The 26280-nt window shown below is 45.0% G+C and overlaps 1 protein-coding gene and 1 pseudogene across 2 annotated transcripts; both read right to left on the bottom strand.

Annotated features, from left to right (window-relative positions):
• Window positions 1–8607: 8607 nt before the first annotated feature.
• Window positions 8608–16388, bottom strand: DEFB123 (defensin beta 123). The gene is made up of 2 exons (XM_082743837.1): window positions 16131–16388; window positions 8608–8840 (listed from the first exon to the last, which is right to left on the bottom strand). The coding sequence occupies exons 1-2, from the start codon at window positions 16186–16188 to the stop codon at window positions 8695–8697; spliced, it is 204 nt and encodes a 67-aa protein (XP_082599963.1). The 5' UTR covers window positions 16189–16388; the 3' UTR covers window positions 8608–8694.
• Window positions 16389–19516: 3128 nt separating this feature from the next.
• On the bottom strand, window positions 19517–19798 carry LOC309870800 (small ubiquitin-related modifier 2-A pseudogene; annotated as a pseudogene). The gene has a single exon. The product of its transcript is annotated as a small ubiquitin-related modifier 2-A pseudogene (transcript).
• Between the last annotated feature and the right edge of the window lie 6482 nt (window positions 19799–26280).

Genomic DNA, 26280 nt, shown 5'->3' with positions numbered 1-26280 from the left:
TGGCCGGGATGGAGGGTTGGTTGGTGAAGGGAGGCGAGGCGCCCGGGGCCAGTGGGTATTAATGACCTCGGTAAATGGTTTCACGTCTGCCTATAAGATCCCTTCTGCTCTCTTCAACTCTGGAAAAATTACCCAATCTCCACAAGCATCCTGAGTCTTCTCATCCGTACAGTGGGGATAAATGATAATACCAGGAGAATTGGACCTTATAGAAGGAATGTAAAAAGGAGGTTAGAGTTAATAGTAACAATGTGAGCTAGTAATAATAATGAGTTAATTCCAGAAAGAATGAATAATGGTAGAGTTAATATCCTTTGGCATTTTAAAAGGCAGGCCCTCAAGAATGAAAGGATTTCTCTAGGTTCCTTTATCTCCTATTTTGGTATTGCAAGGGCCTGGCCAGGTGGAAAAGACCACAGGCTTTTAGGACAACAGTTTTCACTTATGCAGGGTAAGCAGAGAGGGGAGAAGCGGGCCTCAGCCAGACCCAGGGAACCGTGGGCACGGGAAGGCCGGAAGGCAGGGAGAAAACGGGAGCAGTCTAGGAGGTAGGCTGACAGAGTCACATGCCAGTTACCCTGCATCAGGAAGACATCTGGCTGAAAAATAGGTATCTCAACTTGCAGGGGCTTTATCTGGAGTTAGGCAGAAACCACATCGGGCGAGCATCCTGTTGGGTCCCCTATGGCCTCCAAAACTTCAGCGCCACGTCATTGTTTAAAGCAGGAAGCAGGGGGAGGGTTGAACTGAGCAAGTTTCTCACTTTTACCAGGAAAGCAAACGCTGTCCCTGGAACTATTCGTAGCAGACTTCTGCCTCCTTCTCAGGGGCTAGAGCTGTGTCACATGGCTATGGGCCGGCAGCTTCCGGTGTCAGGGAGGCTGGGAAGAATGTATTTGCCTGGATAGTAGACAGGACCTGGGGGTGGGGGAAGGGAGCTGGGGAAGACCTCCCGTTGACCCACCTTTTCCTGGGGTGGACCCAGAAAGGGGCAGGCATGTTCAATAAGGTGAAGGGAATGCCAAGGACAGAAGGGCTGTCACCCACTGTCCTTTGAGACTTTTCAGAAGAGTTCAGGGTAGTCTTGGAGTAGGAGAAAGGCCCCTGCTAAGAAGAGTGGTGCTATTCAAAATACCATCAGGAGAGAGTGAGTCTCAGGCCTAGAGCTGAGTCTTGGAGGCCAGCTGCTGTGTTAACCCTTTAGTTGCTGGTATGAAAGGGACCTGGGAAGGTGCCAGAGGCAGCTGGACTGCAGGAGCGGGGAGGGGATACGGAAGGATCTTGGGCAACCGCTTTTTACCAACCAGGAGGAAAATACTGAATTATTTTAATAACGAAGCATGCTTCCTGAGTATCAGCCTTGTATCCCCCTCAGTTTCTGGATGACCTAGACATTGAACCGATGGCCTCTGGGCCTGTTTTAGGACCCAATGTGGTGGGATGGAGTGGGCTTTGTGTTGGGAGCCTAGAAGGAGAACCAGATAAAAACCCCAGAGCCGGCCACAGAACTACAGCAAGCCAATGTGAGGTGGCCTTAGCCAGTATCACCAGTAGGCCTTGATGAGTCAGCAGGGGGCCTGAGCACAGTTCACCAGCAACCAGTTGCCACTGGAAAGCCAGTGGATGTTTTCAGCAACATCCAGATTCCAGCAGATGCCGGTCACTGAAACTCCTCATCCCCAGCACAGTTGTCCTATTTGGAAGAAGCAGGGGAGGAAAGGAAGAATCAGGAAGCCTGAGCAATTATACCAAAGAGACCGAGTCTCTCCGAATTCAAGAAACCTCAAGAGAATATATAAGTTGTTGAATCAGACCAAGTTTTATCCTGGGGTGAACTAAGTTTAGTTCTGCCCTCTGACCCCTCCCCTCTGTGTTATTCTACAAAGAGTGGAGAAGCTATGTTTTCTTTGCTCAGTCTCAGACATGGTGCAGGGAGTCTGTGACCTTGTTGCAGTGAAGATGGTGATGAGTTTGAGGTGTGAGGAGTCAGATTCAAGTTCATACGCCAGCTCTGCCACGTCCAGGCCTTGGGCTGTGAGCGCAGGGCAAGTCCCTTCCTGCATCTGATGTCAGAATCCTCCCCGGCAAAATGGGCGTCCTAGCTTTGAATGGGGTGGCTGTGGGGTCAGATGAGATTCTCCCGTACTCTGTCAGGGCTCCGTAAAACTGTCTCTTCTCCAGAGCCAGAGGCACGCCGCTGGCCTTCTTCTCCACACATTTCAGACTTCAGAAAATCTGCAAGAACAATGCGAGGAATTCCCGTAGATCCTTCACCCAGTTTTCCCAAAATTAACATTTTATCACTTTTACCTTATCAATTCTTCTCTCTCTCTCTATACGTGTATGTAAAAAATATAAATATATGTGTGTGTATTTATCTGTATGTCAGACATGAGCTTCTTTAGGCCTAAATACTTCAGTGGGTTTTTCCTAAAAACAAAGGCATTTTTTTAATATAACCGCAGTACGATGACAAAACTCGGGACATTCACATTGACAAAATTCTATGGTCTAATCTTCAGATCTTGTTCAGCTTTTACCAGCTTTTCCAAAAAAGTCCTGTATAGCCCAACAAAACCTCTGGATCACATAGTGCAAGCAGCTGTCAATTTCTTTGACCTTTAACCTGGAGCCGTTCTTCAGTGTTTTGTGACACTGATGTCTTGGAGGAGGTCAGGCCAGTTATTTTGTGGAACGTCCCTCAGTTTGAGTTTGTCTGATGTGTCCTCATGACTGAATTCAGTTTTTGCATTTTTGGCAGGAATATTCCAGAAGCAATGCTGTGTTTCTCTCAGAGCATCATGTTGAAGGCAGCCATCACCCTTCTAGGGACTGAACTGAGACCCAACAGTCTAGATAGTTTTTTTTGGAAGCTCACACCTCACATGTGCAGGACAGTTTCCCACCCAGCACCCTAACAGACCATCGTCTAAGCCTACACCCCACCGCCTAGGTCATACGGATGCACCTAACAGGCCAAGGAGATGAGGCAATTCTAGGGTGGAAGGTTCCTCAAGATACTTCACAGATGAAGCTCCCAAGCTCAGAGACGGGGAGTGACTTGTCTAAAGCCACACAGCTCCTGAGGCGCAGAGCTGGGATGTGGACTTAAATCTTTGAACTTCAGGTCAAGGTTTCTTCCCAGATAAACAGTAGCCACACAGGGGTAGGACAGGCCATTGTGAAGGGGAAGGTTTGGGAGCAAGAGCGCTCCTTGGCCCTGGAGATATGCAAGGTGAGCCAGGGGGGTGGACGGTGCTACAGAAGGGATTTGTGCTGTGTATTGGCATTCAGGAGCACTAGGTCAGAGCACAAACATTCCCCAGGGAGTCATCGAATGGCTGAGCTAGTGATAACAATACTATCACTGGGTCATTATTAGTAAGGACCCAGGGCTTTACACACCTCATCTCATTTAATTATCATAGTCATGGTACTATTATCCCCTCCTTTTCTGGAAGGCAGCTGAAGCTTTTAGTGAAGTGTTGTCCAGGTCATACATCCAGTAAATGGTGTTGCTGGGACTCCACACTGGCCCTCTGGCACTTGATTTTATCTTCCAGATTCACCCTTAACTTGTGTTTTTAAAAATTTACAAGCAATATATGTTCATTGGAGAGAACTTGGGAAACAGAAGCACAAATAAGAAAGCAAACATTATCAGTATTTTCACTACACATAAATACCCACAAATAAAATATATGTAAAATGGGATTTGCAAATAAAAAGGAATAAAACTGCACATACTTTTCGGTGTCCTGGTTTTTTTGTCTTTGTTTTGTTTTGTTTTTTACTTACCAATGTCTCACGAGCATTTCCATATGTGCTTAGATAGTCTTCCAAAACAAGATTTTTAAAAAATGTTTTATTTATTTGACAGACACAGATCACAAGTAGGCAGAGAGGCAGGCAGAGAGAGGGGGAAGCAGGCTCCCTGCTGAGCAGAGAGCCCGATGTGGGGCTTGATCCCAGGACCCTGGGATCATGACTCGAGTGGAAGGCAGAGGCTTAACCCACTGAGCCACCCAGGCGCCCCTCTTCTCTCTTTTTTAAAGATTTTATTTATTTCTGACAGAGAGAGATAATGAGAGAGGGAACACAAGCAGGGGGAGTGGGAGAGGGAGAAGCAGGCTTCCTGCTGAGCAGGGAGCCCAATGCAGGGCTCAATCCCAGGACTCTGGGATCAGACCTGAGCTGAAGGCGGACGCTTAACAACTAAGACACCCAGGCACCCCTATAGCAGCTTTATTTCTAATATCCCGTAACTGGAAACAACCCAAAAGTCCAGGAAGTGACTGGATAAATTGAATTATATCTATACAGTACAACACTAACAATAATAAACAATAAACAACAGTAACAATATACTCTGATATAGACATGAGTTAATCTCAAAAACATTATGTTAAGCAAAAGAAGCCATATACAAAGATGTACATACTGAATGACTCTATATACCACGTTCAGAAAGGCAAAACTAGGTTGATTTAAAAAGTAAGGGGAGGGGCGTGGTGCCTGGGGGCTGAGTTGCTTGTGTCTGACTCTTGGCTTTGGCTCAGGTCAGGATCTCAGGGTCTTGAAATGAGCCCCTGTCAAGCTCGGAGCTCAACAGGGAGTCCTCTTGAAGATTATTTCCCTCTGCCCCTTTCCCTATATGCCCATGTGGTCTCTCTCTCAAATAAATAACCCCCCCCCCCCCCGCAAAAAATATTAAATAAAATAAAGGTAAGAAAAATTTTGGAAAAAAAAAACCCACCCAAAATCTCATTTCTCCCTTTATCTTTTCTTTGGAGCACATTTAATTACATTGGGGTAAGTTATTCTAGCTTATGATGCAGCTGCATTTATTTTACAAACAGACCCACCAGACAGAAAGGACTCTGGTCATGGCAGATGGAAGATTCTCAATGGGAAGACACTGCTCTCTAGGGGTGATTTTTGAAAATTGCTGGTGGATTTTTGTTTTTGGTGTTTTTGTTTTTTTTTCTTTTTGTAGTCAAAATTAATGGAGTCCTTTTTGGAATTTAGTGGGTGGGGGACCTGGGATGCAAGATGGCATGTTATGTGTGTGACTGACCTGGGAAATGAAGTATTGACCCATTTCCCAAACAAAATTCAGATCTCCTGCTAGACATTTATGTAGGTGAGAAACCCATTTATAATTCTCTGAGCCCATAATCTAAGGCTGTTTTGCAAGTTTTTGTTTTGTTTTGCTTTGTTTTTGTATATCGAATTTTTCTGGAATGAAACTACTGCATAAATCAAGGAATGATTATACTTTGTTTTGGTTAGAACTTTACCCAAGCTGTTTTCCGTTTTGGAAAGTCAGGATACGGAGAGCAAACACTTGGAGTAGTATTGGAATTGTGCATATGGACCCATGCATTTGAGTCTGCATTTGTAGCTCTTGCACTCATGCTATGTATAGGCGCAAGGTCTGACATATTTCATTATGTCTTTAAATGTATTTACATATCAAAATACATATTATTATGAAACAGTCTCTTTTCTCCTTTGTATTATGGTTAGAGCTTATTTTGATTTTTTCCTTGCAATTATATGAGTAGATAGGTTACGATATTTATGAATTTTATTTTGGGACAGAAAGGGGGCACTGCAAAATCTTTATTTATTTACCCATTCAAAATTAATTAATTAATTATTTAACTTGAAAGAGAGCAAGAGTGAGCGAGCATAAGCAGGGAGTGGGGGGACAGCAGCAGTGGGAGAGAGGGAGAAGCAGGTTCCTTGATGAGGAGCTCCTTGCCAGGACCCCAGGATCATGACCTGAGCCAAAGGCAAATGCTTAAGGGATGGAGCCACCCAGGTGTCCCTGCAAAATACTTATTATAAAAAGGAGCATTGGGTCTAATAGGACCCTGGGAACATCGAGCTCTCACTAATAGATTGGTGGGAACTCATGAGAGGATAGAGAGAGGGGCCACAGGTAACCTTCCTCAGAATTCCACCAGGAAGACCTGTGTTTCACTGATGCCTATTTCTCCTTAAGCTAGGGGCTCAGTGTTTCACGAAGACATATTCCTCCCTATAGGAGTTTATAGCAAGGATACACGGAAATGTGAACACAGCATGAACCATCCATATATGTTCTTGCACCCCTGCTCAGAGCCTTGACAGTCATATGCAGTGATAGTCATATGAAGTGACAGTCATATGCAGGCCAGGAGACCACTCCCCCTGCCATCTGCATGCCCCAGACACAGGTGATTGGATAAGAGGTGGGGATCTCCCCAAGCCAGCGACCTACCAGGTGGCTTGGTACAAAATGATGAACTATATCAGGAAGATTCTATTCCAAGAATTTGGGAACATGGGGCACCTGGGTGGCTCAGAGGGTTAAAGCCTCCGCCTTCCGCTCGAGTCATGATCCCAGGGTCCTGGGTTCAAGCCTGGCGTCAGGCTCTCTGCTTGGCGGAAGGCCTGCTTCCTCCTCTCTCTCTGTCTGCCTTTCTGACTACTTGTGATCTCTGTCTGTCAAATAAATAAATAAAATCTTAAAAAAAAATTGGGAACAGACTTGGGAAATGCAGAGAATAAGCAGTTTGTAATATGAGCAGAAGCTGAAAAGATGCCTTAGTAAAAGTCATGTTGGGGGCGCTTGGATGGCTCCATCCTTTAAGCATCTGCCTTTCACTCAGGTTATGATCTCCGAGTGCCAGGATTGAGCCCTGCCTGGGGCTCCCTGCTCAGCGAGGCCTCTGCTTGATGATTCTCTCTCTCCCTTTCCCTCTGTCCCTTCCCCTTTCCCTTTCCGATCAGTAAGAGTCTCTTAGGTTTTTTCCCTCTCTCCTTTTTTTCCTTCCCCCTTCCCATGTGTTCTCTGTTTTCTTTTTGAATTCCACATATGAGTGGGATCATATAGTGTTTGTCTTTCTCTGACTGACATATTTCACTTAGTGTAATACACTTAATCATAGGGAACAAAGTTGGGTTGCTAGTGGGGAGGTGATAGTGGGGGGGGTGGGCAGTGAGGGGTAATGAGCTAAATGCATTGGGCTTTAAAGGGGGCACTTGTGGTGAGCACTGGGTATTATATATAAGTGATGAAACACTAAATTCTACTCCTGAAACCAATATTGCACTGTATGTTAACTAACTAAAATATAAGTTAAAAAGCAAATATTGCTTTGGTCAATGGGATTTAAGAAAGCATGATAATGGAAGTTTGAAAATGCTGCATATTGGGGCTTTTACCCTCTTAGACTTAATTATCCGTGTGAGAAGCCAAGGTTAACTTCCTTGAAACAGAAAGGTCACATGGACAGAGATGCAGTCATACATATGGGTGACCCCAGCTGAGAATACAAGAAGAATCACTCAATTCACACACAGAAACCTGGGAATTAATGAATAGTTGTTATTTTAACCTACTAGGTTTTAGAGTGATTTGTCATGTAGCAATAAAAAATGATATAGTATTTCTCTGTGTATTAGTTTAAATTATTCATCCTTTTAACCTTTCCCTCTAATTAGTTTAACATGTTTGTAATAGTTACTTTAAAGTTGTCTGTGAAGTCCAACACCTGTTCCATGTTTGGATTTGCTGCTATTGGCTATTTTTAGTCAGTTGGTTATGTTATGCATCTTATTTTCCTTCCTTTGTCAAGGTCTTTTAATATCTTTCAATTGTATGCTAGAAATTGTATTTAAAGGAACTGTGGAGTGTAGAGTAAGTGTTGTTTTCACTCAGGGAGACTGTAGCTTCTGCAAACCAAGAGAGTGAAGTGTTCTCGGTTCTCCTCAGGTTTGCATACAGGTACAAAGGAACATTTTGGAATGTTAAAGTAATGATTTTTAAAAGATTTTTATTTATTTATTTGAGAGAGATAGAGAGCATAAGCAGAGGGAGTAGCAGAGGGAGAGGGAGAGCTCCCCGCTGAGCAGGGAGCTGACCATATGGTTCGATCCCAGGACCCCAGGACCCCAGGATCACAACCTGAGCCAAGGGCAGAGGGTTAGTGGACTGAGCCACCCAGGAGGCTCTTCAAAGTAATGATTTATTATTAGATGATCATGAGGTTACAGAGATTAATAATGACTAAAGATGGCTGTAAGAGCACAATAGAATTATCGAGAACAATCTGAGTTAATCTCTGAAAATGAACACCCTGCTACCTTAAAAAATTCCAGGAACGTCAGGATACATAAACACACTTTTCATCAACCCATGGAACAATGATATCATCATATGTCATATAGATTCCGGAAGATTCCACTGCACACTTGTGAGACAGCGAGACTGAAAAAGGCAAATACCCTTTTATTATTATTGTTATGAAAATATTTTGACTTCACCTGAAAGGGGATTTCCTGAGTACTGCTGGGGTAGACAAGAGACGGACACAGAGATCAGCCGCACGTGTTTTTTTTTTTTTTTAATTTATTATTATTTTTTTAAAGATTTTATTTATTTATTTGACAGACAGAGATCACAAGTAGGCAGAGAGGCAGGCAGAGAGAGAGGAAGGGAAGCAGGCCCCCTGCGGAGCAGAGAGCCCGATGCGGGACTCGATCCCAGGACCCTGAGATCATGACCTGAGCCGAAGGCAGTGGCTTAAGCCACTGAGCCACCTAGGCGCCCCACACGTGTTTATTGACAGAATTTAGGAATCCACTGCGGTCAGACTCAGGGCAGCTCCATCTGCGTTTTCATGGCTTGAGGCTTCAAAGAACTTAAAATGGCCATAGCTTTTCTCTTGGCTGGAACTTGGGCTTCACACAGCACAGTTTATTATTGGTACAGTAAACGTAGGCCCTCTCCCTCTTGGAGCATTTCTGGCGGCATCTGCCGTGAAGATTCCAGCATTTTTGGGTGCCGCCTGACATAAAAAAGAAAGAAGAATGGAGACAGGGTCAGCCCTGAGAAGAAGTATTAAAGCAGGTATTTAGTTTCCCTTGCCTTTGACCATTGGCCTCCTTTTTCTTTCTTTCCCTTTTTAAACATTGTGGTAAAATACAAAGAATGTAAAACTTATAGTGTAAGCATTTTTTTTTAAGTTTGTTTATTTGTTTATTTATTTATGTAATCTCCACACTCAATGTGAGGCTCAAACCCATGACCCCGAGATCAAGATAGCATGCTCCTCCAACTGAGCCAGCCAGGTACCTATCAAGCATTTCAAAGTGCATGGTTCAGGGGCATTAAGTATATTAACAGTGTTATGCAACCATCACCATCATCCAATTCCAGAACTTTCTAATCATCCCAAAGAGAAACCCTGCACGCCTCTCCCCAGCACTGGGCAATCACCAGTTTGCCCTCCACTCTGTTGATGGGCCTACTATGGACATTTTATGCCAACAGAATTATATACCACGTGGCCTTTTGTGTCTAGCTTCTTTCACTCAGTGAGTGTTCATGGGTCATCCATACTGGTTGTTTTTTGGCTTTGTTTTTGGCTAACATTCCAACACTTTCTTCATAATTTTATTTATTTATTTATTTATTTATTTTTTATATTTTTTGCAAAAGTCTATCATTAAGAGGTGGCTGCACTTAGGTTTTTTCTCATTAATTACAGTTATGAACACATAATATAAAATTTGCCATCATAGCCATTTTAAAGCACACAGTTCGACGGTGTTAAATACATGGTGGGTAGCCATCATCGCCAGCCACCTGCATAACTCTTCATCTCATTAAGACTGAAGTTCTTTTACTCATTCAACAGTAACCCCCATTTTCCCCTTCCCTGGAGCCCCTGGCAACAGCCCTTCCATATTTTGGGGGGGCCTTTCCTGTCCCAGGATCTTGCTCAATCAACAGATTGCAAGACTTGCCAAAACAGCTCCCGGAAGAAGTGTTCTGACAGTTTTGGGGTGGGATGGCACCTATGACCTAAACCTAGAGGCACACGAATATGGGACAGTTTTTCTATTCCAGCCACAGGTTTTGCAGCAGTTAAAGGTGAAATCCTTTGCTTGAACCAAATGAGGACCTATACACCCTTCTCTGTTCTGAAAAGCCCCACGCCTGCTCTGACTCGGTTTTCAGGGGCTCTGGCAGCTGAACGAAGCCTGGGACCTCCAGTTGTGTCTGTTAAGCCACTTTCTTCGGACAGTTAAAGCCCTGACTCTTCTCCGTTTCCTTCCTTTGTAGGTTAATTTTAAGTTTCATTAATTTGTAAATTTTATTATTTCCTTCTTCCTGCTGTAGGTTTTGACCAGGTGTATTTTGTAATTGGGAGTAAGCTTTCTTTGAGACGACCTTTTGAACAATACAGGGGAGAAAGTCTTGGGAGAAATCTGTGCTTCATTGAAAAAATGCATCGTCTGGGGCAGGGGTTCTCAGCTGGGGTGATTTTGCTCCCGAGGGGATGTTTGGAATGAACTGTGTGGAGACATTTTTAGTTGCTGCAACTGGCGAGAGGTGCTATTGGCAATTAGTCAGTAGAGGCCAAGGATTCCGCTAGATATCCTCTAATGGACAGCCACAACAAAGGACTATCTAGCCCAAAGTGCCAAAAGGTCAATAATGATCAATAGTGTCAATCATGCTTGGTCTAGGTAGATCACAGTCTTTAGGGTTATCTGATTTTGATTATGTGGGAATTATTTTACGACTCTATGAGCTGTTGATAAACAATAAAGGGCAAAAATAATTATTTCTCTAGGAGTGCCTGGGTGGCTCAGTGGGTTAAACCTCTACCTTCGGCTCAGGTCATGATCTCAGGGTCCTGGGATCAAGGCCCGCATGGGGCTCTCTGCTCCGCAAGCAAGGATCCTGCTTCTCAGTCTCTCTCTGCCTTCCTGCCTCTCTGCCTACTGATCTCTCTCTGTCAAATAAATAAATAAAATCTTTAAAAAAATTATTTCTCTCTATTTTCAAGTATATTCTTTTGCATAGAGGTTCAGTGGATTCCCTCTCTTCCCCTGCACCATGGCGGGGTGGGGGACCAGTTTCTTTCTTTCTTTCTTTTTTTTTTTTTTTTAAAGATTTTATTTATTTATTTGACAGACAGAAATCACAAGTAGGCAGAGAGGCAGGCAGAGAGAGAGGAGGAAGCAGGCTCCCTGCTGAGCAGAGAGCCCGATGCAGGGCTCGATCCCAGGACCCTGGGATCATGATCTGAGCCAAAGGCAGAGGCTTAACCCACTGAGCCACCCAGGCGCCCAGGAAAACCAGTTCCTATTTATGCTTTGATCCAGTTATAAAATCTTCTTGTTCTTTCATTATGAGTTATATAAAATCTTTAACACGAGCTCATATGTACATATAAGTATACATACATATATATATGAGCCAGGAATTGTTTTTTTCAAGGTTTTATTTATTTTATTATTTGAGAGAGAAAGAGAGACAGAAATAACGACAAAGAACTTGAGTGGGGAGAAGAGGGAGAAGCAGGGAGCCCAACGTGGGGCTTGATCCCAGGACCCCGGGATTATGACCTGAGCTGAAGGCAGAAGCTTAACTGACAGAGCCACCCAGGCAACCCTAGTTTTTTTTTTTTTTTTTTTTTTTTTAATTATCTTTTAAAACATCTTTTGAACCCTGAGCAGACTACCATCACAAGAACTAGGTTCTGAAAAAATACACTGAGAGAAATCTGACGTGTGATGCAGACACTAAAATGGCTAACGGGTGCTTCTTTCCGGATTGTACGAAATGGAGCTTGGTGGAACATTTGACCCATCACAATAAAGAAAACCCATAGACTCTTGTTCTTCTTTTTTTAAAAGATTTTGTTTTTAAGTAATCTCTACACCTAACATGGGGCTTGAACCCAACCCCATCAGGAATCACGTGCTCCACTGACGGAGCCAGCTGCTGCCCCGGAAACTTGCCTAAGACGACACTGGTGGAGAAGTTTGAACTGATCAGTGAGGGCAGCGCCAGTATATGTCCCTTTCTTCAGCTTAATAACCCCCGGAAAAACAGCAAAAGTGGGACAGGAAAAGGAACCACTGTCTCACGGACTCTGCATGGCTGCCTAAATCTCAAGGATTCGAATATGTACTCACTTCTGTCTGCCTTTTCTGTGGAGGACCAGAGGCTTTTCCTTGCCAGAAAGCAACAGTGTTTCCTGTGATTAAAAACAATTGTAGTGGGACACCTGGGTGGCTCAGTTGGTTAGGCAGCTGCCTTCAGCTCAGGTCATGATCCCAGCGTCCTGGGATCGAGTCCCACATCGGGCTCCTTGCTCAGCGGGGAGCCTGCTTCTCCCTCTGCCTCTGCCTACCATTCTGCCTGCCTGTGCTTGCTCTCTCCCCACTCCTCTCTCTGATAAATAAATAAAATCTTTAAAAAAACAAAAAAAACAAAAAAAAAACAATTGTAGTTTGTCTTCCTATTTGGGAAAGCCTACCCACCTTTCCAGTGACTGAGGTGCTCTTTTTCCTGGGATATTAATTAAGGAAGGGCAGTTTTGCCAAAAATCATGCCGTCCTTATCATTCTCAACCCTCAGAAAAAATAGAAAGAACTTGCCGTATGTTGAAATTAAAACTTGCTAAACTGACACAAGGCCCCGAAGAGCCTAAGTGACTCATAATTTGTTCATGGGTCCAATGTTTACTGTTTTTCTCCCCCCAGCAAATTGTAGAAGGTCACGATATCTTGCCCAGATCCTTTTTCTTTCCTTGCAGTACAGTTGGATTAAGTTGGAACAATTTATTGACTTTTTTTTTTTTTTTAAGATTTTATTTATTTATTTGTCAGAGAGAGAGAGAGAGCACAGACAGAGTGGCAGGCAGAGTCAGAGGGAGAGGCAGGCTCCCCGCGGGGCAAAGAGCCCGATGTGGGACTTGATCCTAGGACGCTGGGATCATGACCTGAGCCGAAGGCAGCTGCTTAACCAACTGAGCCACCCAGGCGTCCCAATTTATTGCCTTTTGATGTCAGGAATCAAACTCTCGCTCTTGAACTCAGTGGTTGGGGATGCGTATATTCTTCTGCAAAACACCTGTTCTCATGTGGTGATGAAAAGAATTGCGCGAAGAAGCTGAAGAACTTGAAATCAAGCTAGATGGGCTTACTAGCCCTGGAGATAGGTTTTATATGATGGCAATTTCTAGGGAAACAGTCTGGAGGGCACTGGAGAAGTTCAGGGCAGCACCCGAGTTTTCCACGTGCTCCTTTGTGAAGTCATCAGAGCGCTGACAGTGTCACTAAAAATACTACCATAGTCTTTTGACAATTCTAGGAGTTGCAGAAAGCCATTGTCCATCATCAGCTTGGATTAGACATCATCTTGCCATGTGAAGGAGACACATGTGGAATTGTTGGTAATGTCTGCTACACTCATATTTCCCAGAAAGCTTTCTTTCTTTCTTTTTTTTTTTTTGTTTAAATATTTATTTATTTATTTATTTGATAGACAGAGATCACAAGTAGGCAGAGAGGCAGGCAGAGAGAGAGGAAGGGAAGCAGGCTCCCCGCAGAGCAGAGAGCCTCATGCAGAGCTCGATCTTAGGACCCTGGGATCATGACCTGAGCTGAAGGCAGAGGCTTTAACCCACTGAGTCACCCAGATGCCCCCTCAGAAAGCGTTCTGATGTGTGTGTGTGTGAGTGAAGGCATCCACGTAAGCAACCAAAGCATTTGTTGAGTGAACCATATAGTCTGACTTCTAACACTCATGAGTTTATTTCCGGTGGCTTTTCCTGGATATTCCCAACAGGACTCTGGTCCCGGGTGCACACTTTTGTTAGTGGTGCTTTTTCTCCTGATAGGAATAGCACTCATTGGGGCGCCTGGATGGCTCAATGGATTAAGCCTCTGCCTTCACTTCAGGTCATGATCCCACGGTCCTGGGATTGAGCCCTGCATTGGGCTCCACGGAGTGCCTGCTTCCTCCTCTTTCTCTGCCTGCTCTCTGCCTACTTGTGATCTCTCTCTCTCTCTGTCAAATAAATAAATAAATAAAATCTTTAAAAAAAAGGAATATTACTCATTAAGTGTGCCCTATCATGTCTAATCAAGGTCACTTTGAATAGGAAGTATTAATATGAATTCATGAGATATTTTATATGTATTCAATGTGTTGATTTTCCCACCCAGTTCTGTCTACTGAAAAGACGTGGAATGAAAGACTAATTTAGTAGGATTGAATATCTTTAGCATCTAGATCACGGTTCTGAAGTACCACTTCCCTATTTAGAAAAACAACAACAACAACAAAAACCACAGAGCTTCTTGAAGAAATGAAGATTTCAAGACCTCGGGCAGGAATTGTACAAGATGAGCCTAGAATGTCTTGTCACCCCAGATAACCAGCTACAAACCAGTGAAACTGCTTTTGTCACTTAACAAAAGGACAAAGTCTCAAGTCACATCTTTCAGAAATTTTGTGTTTGAAATCATAGGGGCAGGACTGGAACATTACATTCTTTCCTGAGGAGCCATTCTCTCAAAACAGAAAAGTATCCTTGATTTCAGAGCCAAGAGCAGATTGTCAGAGAAGGGATTTTGGGATACAAAATTCCACATCTCTCTTCATTTTGTACTTTCCATGGAAATGAAACCCTGAATCCGTTTCTCAGTCTTGGCCTGGTGTTAAACCCTTTTCACATGAAGTCTATTAAACATTACTTCACAGAGAAAGACAAATGTCGTATGATTTCACTCATATGTGGAATTTAGGAAACAAAACAGATGAACATAGGGGAAAGAAAAAAAGAAGAGAGAGGGGAGCAAATCATAAGAGACTTTTGGCTATGGAAGACAAACAGAGTTGCTCGACGGGCTTTTGGGGGGGGGGAATGGGCTAACTGGGTGATGAGCATTAAGGAGTGGCTTAAGTGGCTTAAGTGGTGAGCACTGGGTGTTGTATGTGAGTGATGAATCACTAAATTCTACTCCTGTAGCCAATATTACACTGTAAGTTAACTACAATTTAAATAAAAACTTGAAACAAAACAAAACACATAACTTCGTTTACATTTTACCCAAACTCCGTCCCTCTCTTTAATCCTATAAAAACCTTATTTGTTCCGTCTTTTGTCCCACAGTTCCTTTATAGTGTATTTTCCTTTGTGCCAAGTTAATATGTCTAACTCCATCGGACTGCAAATGTGTTTCTTGTGGTGTCTCTAAGCTGGGTTTTCTCACAAGGAAACTATCACAAACCAGCAGGGATATATGTAATAAGGCTACCACAAGTCAAAGATGGGACAACTTGACTTTCTGCAGCAATAAAGATTGCAATGAATAAAAATTCATCAAAGATATTAAAAACTATTTTGTCACATTTGGGGGAAGCTTCAGCCAGCTGAACGGGAGGGGCGGATAGTGAGGCCAGAAGTGGGGTGGGGGATGGGCAAGTCTGAACATGGCCTGAACCCGGTTAGTCTTCCCATGGCCCCCTCATCTGGTAGACAAGGCCCCTCCAGACCTGGACCTTGAATGTTTCCTCAGTTTCCCCCTCACCATGCCCCTTGCCCCAGTGGTGTGCCAGTTTTCTGAAGGCCCCATGCTCTCTTCCACAGCTGGATCTTTCTTTGCAAAAGCTGATTTCTGTCTGGGCCACCTTTCCTGCTTCCTTCTCTTCTCTGTCTCCTTCTAATCTCAGCATACTTTTCAGGACTCAGGGTATCCCGTCAGGAGGACTCTCCTGGCCCTCAGACCGGGCTGGTCCCTCCCATGTGCACCTCAGATCCCTAGACCCCCTCTGTCAGAGCTCATGCCACCCTGGGTCGTAAATGTCCTTCGTTGTCTCCCCCAGGGCCATTGTCATTTATCTCTGTGGCCCTAGGCTCCCACACAGGGTCTGGCACAGAGGCAGCAACAGTGTATGTGAGTTTTTCTCTCTGGTTGAGGTGGTTGTGATCTTTACAAAGCCGAGAACATTCTGGGGACTATTGCTAAAAGGTCCACGGTTGCCCTCTTCTTCTTGCTTCTCCCGCGCACCCCTTCCATTCTTTTTCAGGTGCAAGACCCTGCACCTGCTTCCTGAGAGAGCGCAGATGGATGGCACGGCTGGGCCAGAAGCTCTAGGTGTCGTGGTTGGCACCTAAGCTCTGGCACCAGCTGTGGGCGAGGGCGCCTCCTCTCCGTGCTTCCAAAAGGGGAGCTCCCGAAACTGGGCAGCCCAACCTCCCGGGCCTGGGGATTCCAGGACCAGGTCTCAGTCTGCACACCCTGCCCCTCCCCAAGGGGGTCCAGGTTACCTGGCGTGAGCTGGGACAAGAGCAGCAGAGCGGCCAGAGTCAGCAACAGGAGCTTCATGGCTGGAAGTGGCCCAAGGTGAGGCTGCAAGTCCGAGGGGATGGCAAAACGAATGGGACAGGGCTCCGGTCTCTGGCTGGAGGTCCCTTTGTTCAGCGGGACCTATGTCACCCGCACGTGCCCTCAGCCGCCCACGGCTTCAGCCCCCGCGCTCCCGGAGCCCAGGGTCTGCAGCCACACACTTTGAGCTGGCACGCCTCCTGCGGTCATTTGGTCAGTGGGGGTGGAGTGGAGTAGGAGGGGGCGGGCAGGGGGGCTGGCAACCGCGTCCAAGGTCCTTCCACCAGCTCTAAACCGCCTGCACCGAAGGACCGCCAGGGGGCGCCACGCACGCGGACCGCAGAGGGACTGGGGAGACCTCGCCCAGAGGGTGAGGGCACCTGCAGGTGAGCCCACCTGGAGTCCCAGGCAGAAGAAGTCGGCCCTGAGGCTTACGTTGGGGATGAGAGTGAGAAATATGATGTGACCGGAGGGAAACCGGGAGAACGGTGAGAGATGAAGCTCCCAGCACCAGACTGGCGGTGCCCTCCGCCATCCGAGGGCCAACCGCGCCGTGTGCCTTTTACCCTTGGGGGCAGGTCTTCTGGACCCGGGGCAGAGTCCTTCCCCAGAGATCCAGGAATCAGCTGTTGGGGTCCCTCCTCTGAACTCCCAGGTCCGGAAAGTCCCTTTGTCTCCCTTTCTTTCTGTAGTCACTCTTCTGTTTTCAGGGTTCTCTTGTTCTTTCAGTCTTCCAACAACGTGTGACCAATTCCTGGAGTTAAACGTCCTGTTGCCTTCCATTTCCTGACTAGATGCTACCCTCACTGGCGTCAAGGGTACAAAAGCATATATAGGGTTTACAAGACAAAATGACTCCAAAACTATTTCCGTAGGGGCAACAGAATGAGGAGGTTGAAGACTGAAAAATAGAAATAATGAGGTCAGGAAGTATAAACAACTTTTTTTTTTTTTTTAAGATTATTTATTTTATAGAGTGAGCTAGGGAGTGTGGTGGGGAGGGGCTGAGGGAGAGAGAGACAGTCCCAAGCAGACTCCCGGCTGAGTGCAGAGTCCAGTGTGGGACTGATGACATGGGACATGATCCCAGAGCCCCCATATCAGGACCAGAGGTCGCCACCTGAGCGGAAACCAAGAGTCGGTGGCCCAACCAACTGTGCCACCCAGAACCCTCCAAACAACTCCTTCTGAAACCTTGATGATGAAGAGGAGTCAGTGGGGAGAAAGGGACACAGTGCCTACAGGCTAGAAACCTGCCACTACCGTGTTCACTTCCGTTAAGGAGGTTCATCTCTTTAAATAGTGTGTTCCTTGAGGTTCGATCTGTTAAGGAGCAGAACCGTTATCAGTATTAGGGGCCAAGGAATTTATTATGAGAATTAAACTTTATTCAGAGTTTATTTATTTACTTGATAGACAGAGATTATAAGTAGGCAGAGAGGCAGGCAGAGAGAGAGAGAGAGGGAAGCAGGCTCCCTGCCTAGCAGAGACCCCGATGTGGGTTTCCATCCCAGGACCCTGAGATCATGACCTGAGCCAAAGGCAGAGACTTAACCCACTGAGACACTCAGGCGTCCCAGAATTAAACTCTATTCAATTGCAGAAGGAGCTGGGAAAGTGAAGATCTGTTCAGGATGGTAGTGGGGTCCACAAGGGAGCTGGTGTAGAAGTCTGAAAGACAATGGACAAAAATACGAATAGACAATTCCCAAAAAAGAATTAAAAGACATGTGAACATGTGAAAAGGTGTTCAATATTATTCAGAATAAGAATTTTAAAAAGCTGTCTGTTGTGGATTGAATTGCATGTGCCCCCTGCCCCCGCCCCAGCCCCCAAAAGAGAGATGTTCAAATCCCAACGCTAAGCACCTATGAATGTGACTTATCAGGAAATAGGGTCTTTGCAGATGTAATTGCATTAAAGTGAAGTTGTACTGGATTGGACTGGGCGGGGAAAGGAGGAAAATTTGGACAGAGACCCTCAGGGAGAAGCCATGTGACAATGGAAGCAGAGACTGGGGTGACACAGCTGCAGGCCAGGGGACACTAGGCAACCGCCAGAAGCTAGGAGAGAAGCACAGAACAGATTTTTCCCTTGGAGCCCCCAAGGAGGAAGTGATTCTGCCAACACTGGTTTTGAACTTCGTCTCCAGAAGTGTGAGAGAAGAAAATTCTGCTCTCTCTTTCTCTGAAATAAATAGATAAATACTCTTTAAAAAAGGGGAGAAAAAAGGGAGGGGCACCTTGCAGAAAAAAAAGAGGGTGGCTCAGTCAGTTAAGTGTCTGCCTTTGGCTCAGGTCATGATCCCGGGGTCCTGGGATTGAGCCCCAAAATGGGGCTCGCAGCTCAGTGGAGAGTCTGCTTCTCCTTCTCTTTCTGCCCTTTCCCTGCTCATGCTCTCTCTCTTTCAAATATATAAATTAAACATCTTAGAAAACAAATTTTATTCTTTTAAGTAACCCAGGTTGTGGTCCTTTGCAGTGGCAGTTCTGGGAGACAGATACATCATCATGTCAAGTTTATTATTACTAAGACATTAATGTATCTTTAGGTGTTTATGACAATGAACAAGGAACATTGTTGTTTCTGCCCAAATGGAAACATCTGTGCCCTTGTTCCTTCTTTCCTAAAGAAAAAAAAAAATGTGCTACAGGTCATTTAGGCATGCAAACTTTCTCTCTCTCTCTCTCTTTTTTTCTTTTTTAGCAAGAAGTTTGTTTAAACAACAGGATGCTTGACTTGAAGGGAAAATGATCTAGGATTCATTTCTTTTAGAGTAATTCATCCATGCTTAAAGACATTGCCTTACATATAACAGCTATGTACAAAAAAGTTATAACATTGTCCTTGGTTTTATAATGATAAATGAAAACCATTAAAATTCTCCAATTGAACAAGGTATGTAAGGATTTTTATGTTGCTCTTTTTTTGTTTTTGTTGTTATACAGTGAGAGAAAAATAACTTACCAGAATAAAAAGATAAGAGCTGAATGAACATGCCACGAATAGAGAGAGGGGGTATTTTCACAGATGCTAAATACAGACAGAAAATACTCCATATTATGGGGTACTTTCCGGATCCCTTCTCTATTTGATGTCGATTAAAACACACCCTTGGCCATTTAGTTTAAGAAAATGCAATATGCTTGTGCATGTACATAGTCACCTCATGTACAATAAAGGAATGGGGAAGGGGACAATAAAAGAATCAAGAAAATGATACTAAGTCAGGATGTGGTGGAACCAAATCGCAGTTCTCTCATGGAGAATGTCTTCCTGGTCTGGAAGAACAGAGTTGAATCTTCGAGTAAAATAGCAGGTTCCCTTCTTAGTAGACACCTGTCTGCTGCTGGAATACATCAGTTGTATCTTCATCCTCTGTTTCCAGCTGCGCATGGGTCTGCTTCATTGATTGGCTGCCCATCAAATTGGAACCTGATCTGCCGCATAGACCAACCCTGTCGTTGACAATGGGCTTTCATGAGTTTACTGAGTGGTGTAGCCTCTTAATCTTAAACTGCACCGTGAACCATCCTGCCTCACCACCATCAAGTTAGTAGGACCGTTGTTTCTCAGTCTTGACTCCTTCTCTGGGCTTTACGATGGTCATGGTGAGTGCCAGAGTCTCAGGTGTCACTTGACCAAAGAGGTGTCCCAAGTCCTCCCTGAGCGAGCACCCAAGCAGCACCAGAAGTGGGGGTTGGGGGGTTGGGGAGTGGGGGGAGAGTGCATGCGTGTTGGAGGCACGCAAGCTTTTAGTGTATTCACTTGCTTTCTTTGGGACGTTGAAATGACCTCTGAACACATGAAAAAGAAAGAAAAAAAAAAAGAAGGATCGCATTTTCTAGCCCATCTGCCCCCATCTCCAACTCCAGCCAAGGAAGTTGTTGAAAAAGAGGACATTTCTGTTTCATCTTTCAAGTCTTGAATAAATATGGAAATGAGAGGTGCTAAGGGTTAATGTTGGGAAATGCCCCAAGTGGGACCCGGGCATGCTTTGGGCTGCACAGAAGCCTCTAGGACTGAATGCCACTGTGGTCTGGACAGCTCCAAGATTCCACGAAGCCGACTGCGAGAAGAGATCATGGGCAGCTGTTGGTAGTGGTAATGAGGGGCTGTTTATAGCTTTTCCAGAAAGATACTCAGGCTGGGGTGCCTCCCTTAAAACATTTGCCTGGGTCTCCAACACCAGCTTGTTGGGGATGCCGGTGTTATCAGAGGCAGCATCTGCCGGCGACCACAGGTGCACTGTGGGAGGAGCTGGTAGCCCATGGGGTACCTTAAGGTGATGAAGAAACCACAAGTGTCAGGGGCAGGCAACCTGGTCTTTACACAAACACGGAAGCGCCAGCCTCTCTGGACTCCTCAAAATACGACCACTCTTCCCGTTCAGGGTACTGTTGATGACCCGTACTGTTTGTTCCAGACATTGCATTCCCAGCAAAAGTGAAAAGACAGGACCTCTGTTGGCAAAAACATGACGTTCAGTAGCATTCCAATTCGCCCTGATTTTCAGCATCCAGAGAACAACGGAGTATGAGGACTGGCTTGATCCCTACAACCCAGCTCTTCCAATCTGCTCATCGGTGAGACCGAAGCCCAGAGAGGGAACCAGTGTCCCTCCCTGGGTCCCACTGCCGGTGAGCCAGCACCGGGAACTGAATATTTTCACTTCTCTCTCCCCCTCAATACCCAAATCCTCCCTGACACAGAGCAGGGGATGGTGGGGCCACTTAGAGAGGAAAAAAATTTGATAGACATATTCCTCCCAAGGTCTGAATGAATGTCTTTCCTTCTCTGCTCTTTTGCTCCCAAATTGGAAAACTACGTCTGAAAAAAGGAGCTTACTTCACGTACATTCCAGCTGCGGTAATGGTGGAATTCTAGACTGGATAATGCAGGACTCCGGGGCCATAGTAAATAAAGACTGTGTATGAGTGGAGTCTTGGAGGGTTTTAAGTTGAGTTATAAAGAGGGCTGACATATATTAAAACAATCCTTCTGGCTGTTGTGGGATTTCTCCTTGCTGGTCTCTAAAAGGTGAAAGTGGATAGAGGGGGGCGTGTCAGCTCTGGGGTGTTGGTCCCACTGTGGGTGTGAGGTCAGGGTGATGACTGAGAGCTCTGAGGGACGCAGGCTGTTCCAGGATGGAGCACAACCTGGGAAACTGAGGCGGGTGTAAATGGCGTGTGTTCCAGTTGATTAGAAGGAGCTGAGAGTCCAGACCTCTCCTCCTTGGCTTGTCACTTCGTCCGACCAGAGACTGGTCTCTGAGCCTGAAGTGACGAAGCCCTTTTATGCCAACTTTGGCTGTCCTGGTGCTCTTGTCCCAGGTCATTTCAGGTAACCCAGAGCTCTTCAGGGGAGGGATAGGGTAGAGAGTGGATCTCAGCCAGGGCACTCCGACGCCTGGGAGGAAGGGCTGGCGGGGTGGCAACGTGAAACACCACTCATCTGGGAAAGAAGGAAGAGCCCCCAAATCCCGGGAGAGATCCTGCCCTACCATTTGTCAGCTCTGGGACATCCTCAGCAAATGATTTGGCTCCTCTGAATTTCAATGTCTCATTCTTTGGTTTAGAATAATAAATCAGGTTGAGGGCTCAACGTGGAACAGTCTGAAATTTGATGCAACAAATGTAACCTCTTTATTTTCTAAGCCCTGATAAGAGGAGAGCTGGCACCCAGCCTTACGTGCCAAGGGTAAATTCCAGATTTTTCTGTCAGCCCCCACTCCCCCAAGACCTCCTCTCTTTGGTCAGCTCCAGGGGTCAGGGAAGGAGGTCTGGTGTGTGAGGAGAGTGGGGGAGGACAGAGAAAGCAAGAAACAAGGGAGGCAATAGCGACCTTTTCTCACACTAGTCCCTGAAATCACTTGGCTTTCACACCATTCATAGCTGCCTTAGGGAAGACAGGATCTCACAACCACCATTGCCTGTCTGTGCCAGACCCTGTACCATAGCCTTGGAAAGGTTTTAAGTAGCGAAGAGTCCTTGTCAAACTCGCCCAGCCCAGGGTGCTAGCACCAAGTCCTCTTTCCCGTCTGACAGAAGCTTCTACTCTTGCCACCCCCGGCATCACTCCAATCTTTCGACAGGGTCAGGGTCTGAATGGACGGCTTGTGTTTGCTCATGGTAGACACATGCATGAAACACCACTCACGTGGGGAAGAGGGAAGCACCTCCAAATCCCGAGTTAGACCTTGCTCCACCATTTATTAATTCTGTTCTAATTTACTCATTTCTTTTTTCCTTTTCTCTTTTAGAGAAAGGGAAAGTCAGGGTGGGGGAGGGGCAGAGGATGAGAGAGAGAGAGAGAGAGAGAGAGAGACTCTTAAACAGACTCCACGCCCAGCACGGAGCCAGACACAAGGCTCAGTCTCACAACCCTGAGATCATGACCTGAGCTGAAATCAAGTGTCTGATGCTTAACTGACTGAGCCACCCAGGTGTCCCCAATTTACTCATTTCCTAATTTGAAATCCTATATTAGGTTGAGGGGTCAAGACTGAAATTCTGCTGTGCAACAAATGTAGCTTCTCTATTTTCTAGAACTCATCTGAATTTTCCAGGAACTTCCCTCCCACTGATGGGACAGTTGGAGGTTGACATGGCACTGGGTGGGTGGGTGCCATGGTACATAAACTCAGAAGATAATTATATCCATCTTTTCCAGTTTAAAGCAGCCCTTAGATGAATTTATTCTGCTTGGGGTAAATGTTTAGTCTTCCAGGGGCTCTCCTTTTACCTGTTCCCCTTCTCCTTCCCATGACTGCAGCTGAATTTTGGGGGTAGTGAATATGCCTTTTTTTGGTTAAATAATTTATTTGTTCAATAAATACTGGGATAGGTGCCGCAGACAGAGCAGTGAACCACCCAACTAACCGGGCAATCCATCAACCAACCAACTAACTGCCAACCAACCAACTTATCTACCTACTAACCAATGAACCAACCACCAACCAACCAACCAACTAACCAGGCCTAATCTCTGTTCTCTTGGTTCTGTGGGGAAGGCGGTGAACAGAGTTAAGTAGGAAAGAGGCAGCAAATGCCAAGGGAGGCAGATTTGCAATTCAAAAAGGGATATTACTGGAATGTCTCCCTGAAAAGAGAACATCTGAACAGAGACTTGAAGGAAGGCAGGGGGTAGGCCATCCAAATGTGTAGGAAAGAGTATTCATTTATGAGCTTAACTCTTTTTTTCTTTAATTAATTTTTTATTTTTTAATAAACATATATGAGCTGAACTCTTTATTTAATTTATTTATTTGACAGAGAGAGAGAGATCACAAGTAGGCAGAGAGGCAGACAGAGAGAGAGAGAGAGAGAGAGAGGAGGGGAAGCAGGCTCCCTGTTGAGCAGAGAGCCCGATGCCGGGTTCCATCCCAGGACCCTGGGATCATGACTTGAGCAGAAGGCAGAGGCTTAACCCACTGAGCCACCCAGGGGCCCCTATGAGCTGAACTCTTAACAGAAGAGAAACTTCCCCTGCATCTCCTATTTGGGTACGTTTGGATTTAGAGGTTCAGAGAGGAGAGGCAGGCTAAATGCTTGACCCTGTCTTCGCTTGTCAGCTCGCAAAATACTGAATTCATTTTCTGTCAGTCTCAGTTGGAGAAGTTAGTTTTTCCTAAATATCATCTTGGACTCCTGGCTCTAAGCTGTGAGTCCAATCTATTGTGACGATCTCTATTGAAATGGCCGTTGTCCTCTTCTTGACAGTGGGAACCTCTGTGTGAGTGGGAAACCGGGCAATCTGAAGCCCAGGTTCCAGCTAGATGTGTCGCAGAAGCAAAAAGATTCTCGATGCCAGAGGGCACGAAAATGAAGAAGACCCTGCCCTGAGTCTGACCTCTGCAGATTCTTGAGCTTTATTAAAATGCCTTTGGCTGTTTTCTGTATTTGTCTCTTAGTATAGCTAATCAAACTCAGGTAGAAGAAGCTTGGGTAAGGAAGTACGTACAGGAGAGGAAATGGACTTACTATGTGCTGGGTGCACCTGTTCCCTTATCTATTCCTTTAGACCAACCTGAGAGGTAGTTATGGCCACTTGTATTCCATGCATAGGGAAACTGAGACTCAGACAGGTGAAGTGATTAGCCATTCACACAACTAACACGAGGAGATGCTAAGATTACCTGTTGGGCTGCACACAGGCTTGCAAATAGCTCCTTGCCTCCTGGACTGTCACTGATATGACTAGAAACACATATTGTATTTATGTATTATGTATTATTATGTATGTATTTATCTCTCCAATAAAAAGCTGGCATAGACAATGTGACAAGGGGGTCCTATGTTCTGGGATAGTTATAGAAGCTGAAGAGTTAAGCAGAAAATTGTGTTTATTTCCAGGTCCAATTCTTAGTCCATTGTTTCTCTCCATGTATATTATTTTAGATTTTTAAAAAAAGGATTTTGTTTATTTATTTGAGAGCGAGAGAGAGGGAAAGAGAGAGAGTGAGTCAGGGGAGGGGTGAGAGAGATAGGGGTAAGCAGAATCCCTGCTGAGCACAGAGCCTGGCAGATGATGACGAACGCTTAACCAACTGAACTACCCAGGCGCCCCTTATTTTAATTTTTTAAAAGATTTTTATTTGTTTATTTGACAGAGAGATCACAGGTAGGCAGAGAGGCAGGCAGAGAGAGAGGGGGAAGCAAGCTCCCCACTGAGCAGAGAGCCCAATGCTGGGCTCTATCCCAGGACCCTGAGATCACGACCTGAGCTGAAGGCAGAGGCTTTAACCCACTGAGCCCAGGCACCCCTAATTTTTATACTTAGTTGAAATTTTCATCAAACCTACACACCCAGATGCTTTTCAGAGTCAGCTTTGCATAAGAGACTTATTTCAGAGTCAGCTTTTGAATAAGAAAGTATATGTGCCTCACATCTCTCTTTCTCCATTTCTTGCTCTCCAAAGACAACCACGTTCATATCTTCTGGTTGTTTCTTTGGATGTCACTTCCATATCTATAAATAAGATGCTTACTTGCTATGGTTATTTTTTTTTTTTTTTTAGTTTTAGGTATTACCCATTGAATTCCTGCTCTGAAAAAAGAGAATTTAGCTATCTGTCATCTCTTCTGAGTATGTCCAGACTCATTAGTATCTTATCAATTTTATCTGCCTGGAGACTTGGCCCCCAGACCCCTGCACCTACTCCTCATTGAGGTGGGTGCCTCCATGCCTGCTGACCTGGGGTCCTCCTGGGTCTCCATTTACATCACCCTGGAAGATTCTCTTTGATTTCCTCCTGAGAAGAACACCTGCTTTCTGGATCCAAGGCCTTTCCTAATCTAGTCCTTTACTTTTGGCAGAGCACCTCCTAATGGCTTCTGGAAACTGTCTGACCTTGGGGGACCAATCTCACACTTAGCTAATAGCATGGTAGCGCATTCCATATTGGAAATGATTTCCTCTCAAAAGGCCACTCCATGGCCTTCCTACAACTAGGATCATCACGGAGTAATTGGAGGCCCTTCTGAAGCTCATCTTTTGTATATAAACTGTACTTTCTCTCTGAAAGTTTTTATGATGTTCTCTTCACTATAGGGTATTGAAATTTCATGATGATGGTTCTAATATTTTTGTAGGATTATTTAATCAGTTCTGCTGAGCTCTCCCCATCAGTCTGGGAACATAGGCCCTTCAATTCTAGGACATTTTTTTCTTGACTTATGTCTTTGATGATTTCCTGCCCTTTGTGTTTCCTGATCCCAATTTCTGGAATTCTCTTTTTTCCAATGTGGGATTCCCTGTCTAAGTCTCTCATTTTCTTCCATTTTTCCCTACTGTTTTGATCTCTCTCATTTAATCTAATATCTGGGAGTTTTGTTTTTGTACTTTTATTCACTCAAGTTTTTTTTCTCATTCATTTTTTTCTTCTTTTTAAAAACAGTATCTTATTCTACTGTCATGGCCTTAATAGCTTCTCAAACCAGGAAGCCTAAAAGTTGAGACCCAATTGAGAAAGAGTTCAGGGGAGGCTGAGCAGAGTTTTGGTCTAGGAGAGAGTGTTTGCCACTTTGTTTAACTGACACAATGATTTTTTGCAATATATGCTATTGTTTTATTACTGATATTATTATCAGC

The sequence above is a fragment of the Mustela nivalis genome (genome assembly GCF_964662115.1).
Source record: "Mustela nivalis genome assembly, chromosome: 8".
Lineage (NCBI taxonomy): Eukaryota > Metazoa > Chordata > Mammalia > Carnivora > Mustelidae > Mustela > Mustela nivalis.
This window is presented reverse-complemented; position numbering and strand designations above follow the sequence as displayed.

Bases quoted from the DNA above. Each gene is read 5' to 3' on its own strand.
- DEFB123 (XM_082743837.1), bottom strand. From the start codon at position 16,188: ATGAAGCTCCTGTTGCTGACTCTGGCCGCTCTGCTGCTCTTGTCCCAG. The intron at 8,841-16,130 runs GTAACCTGGACC...TTTTTATGTCAG, and splicing joins CTTGTCCCAGCTCACGCCAG to GCGGCACCCAAAAATGCTGG.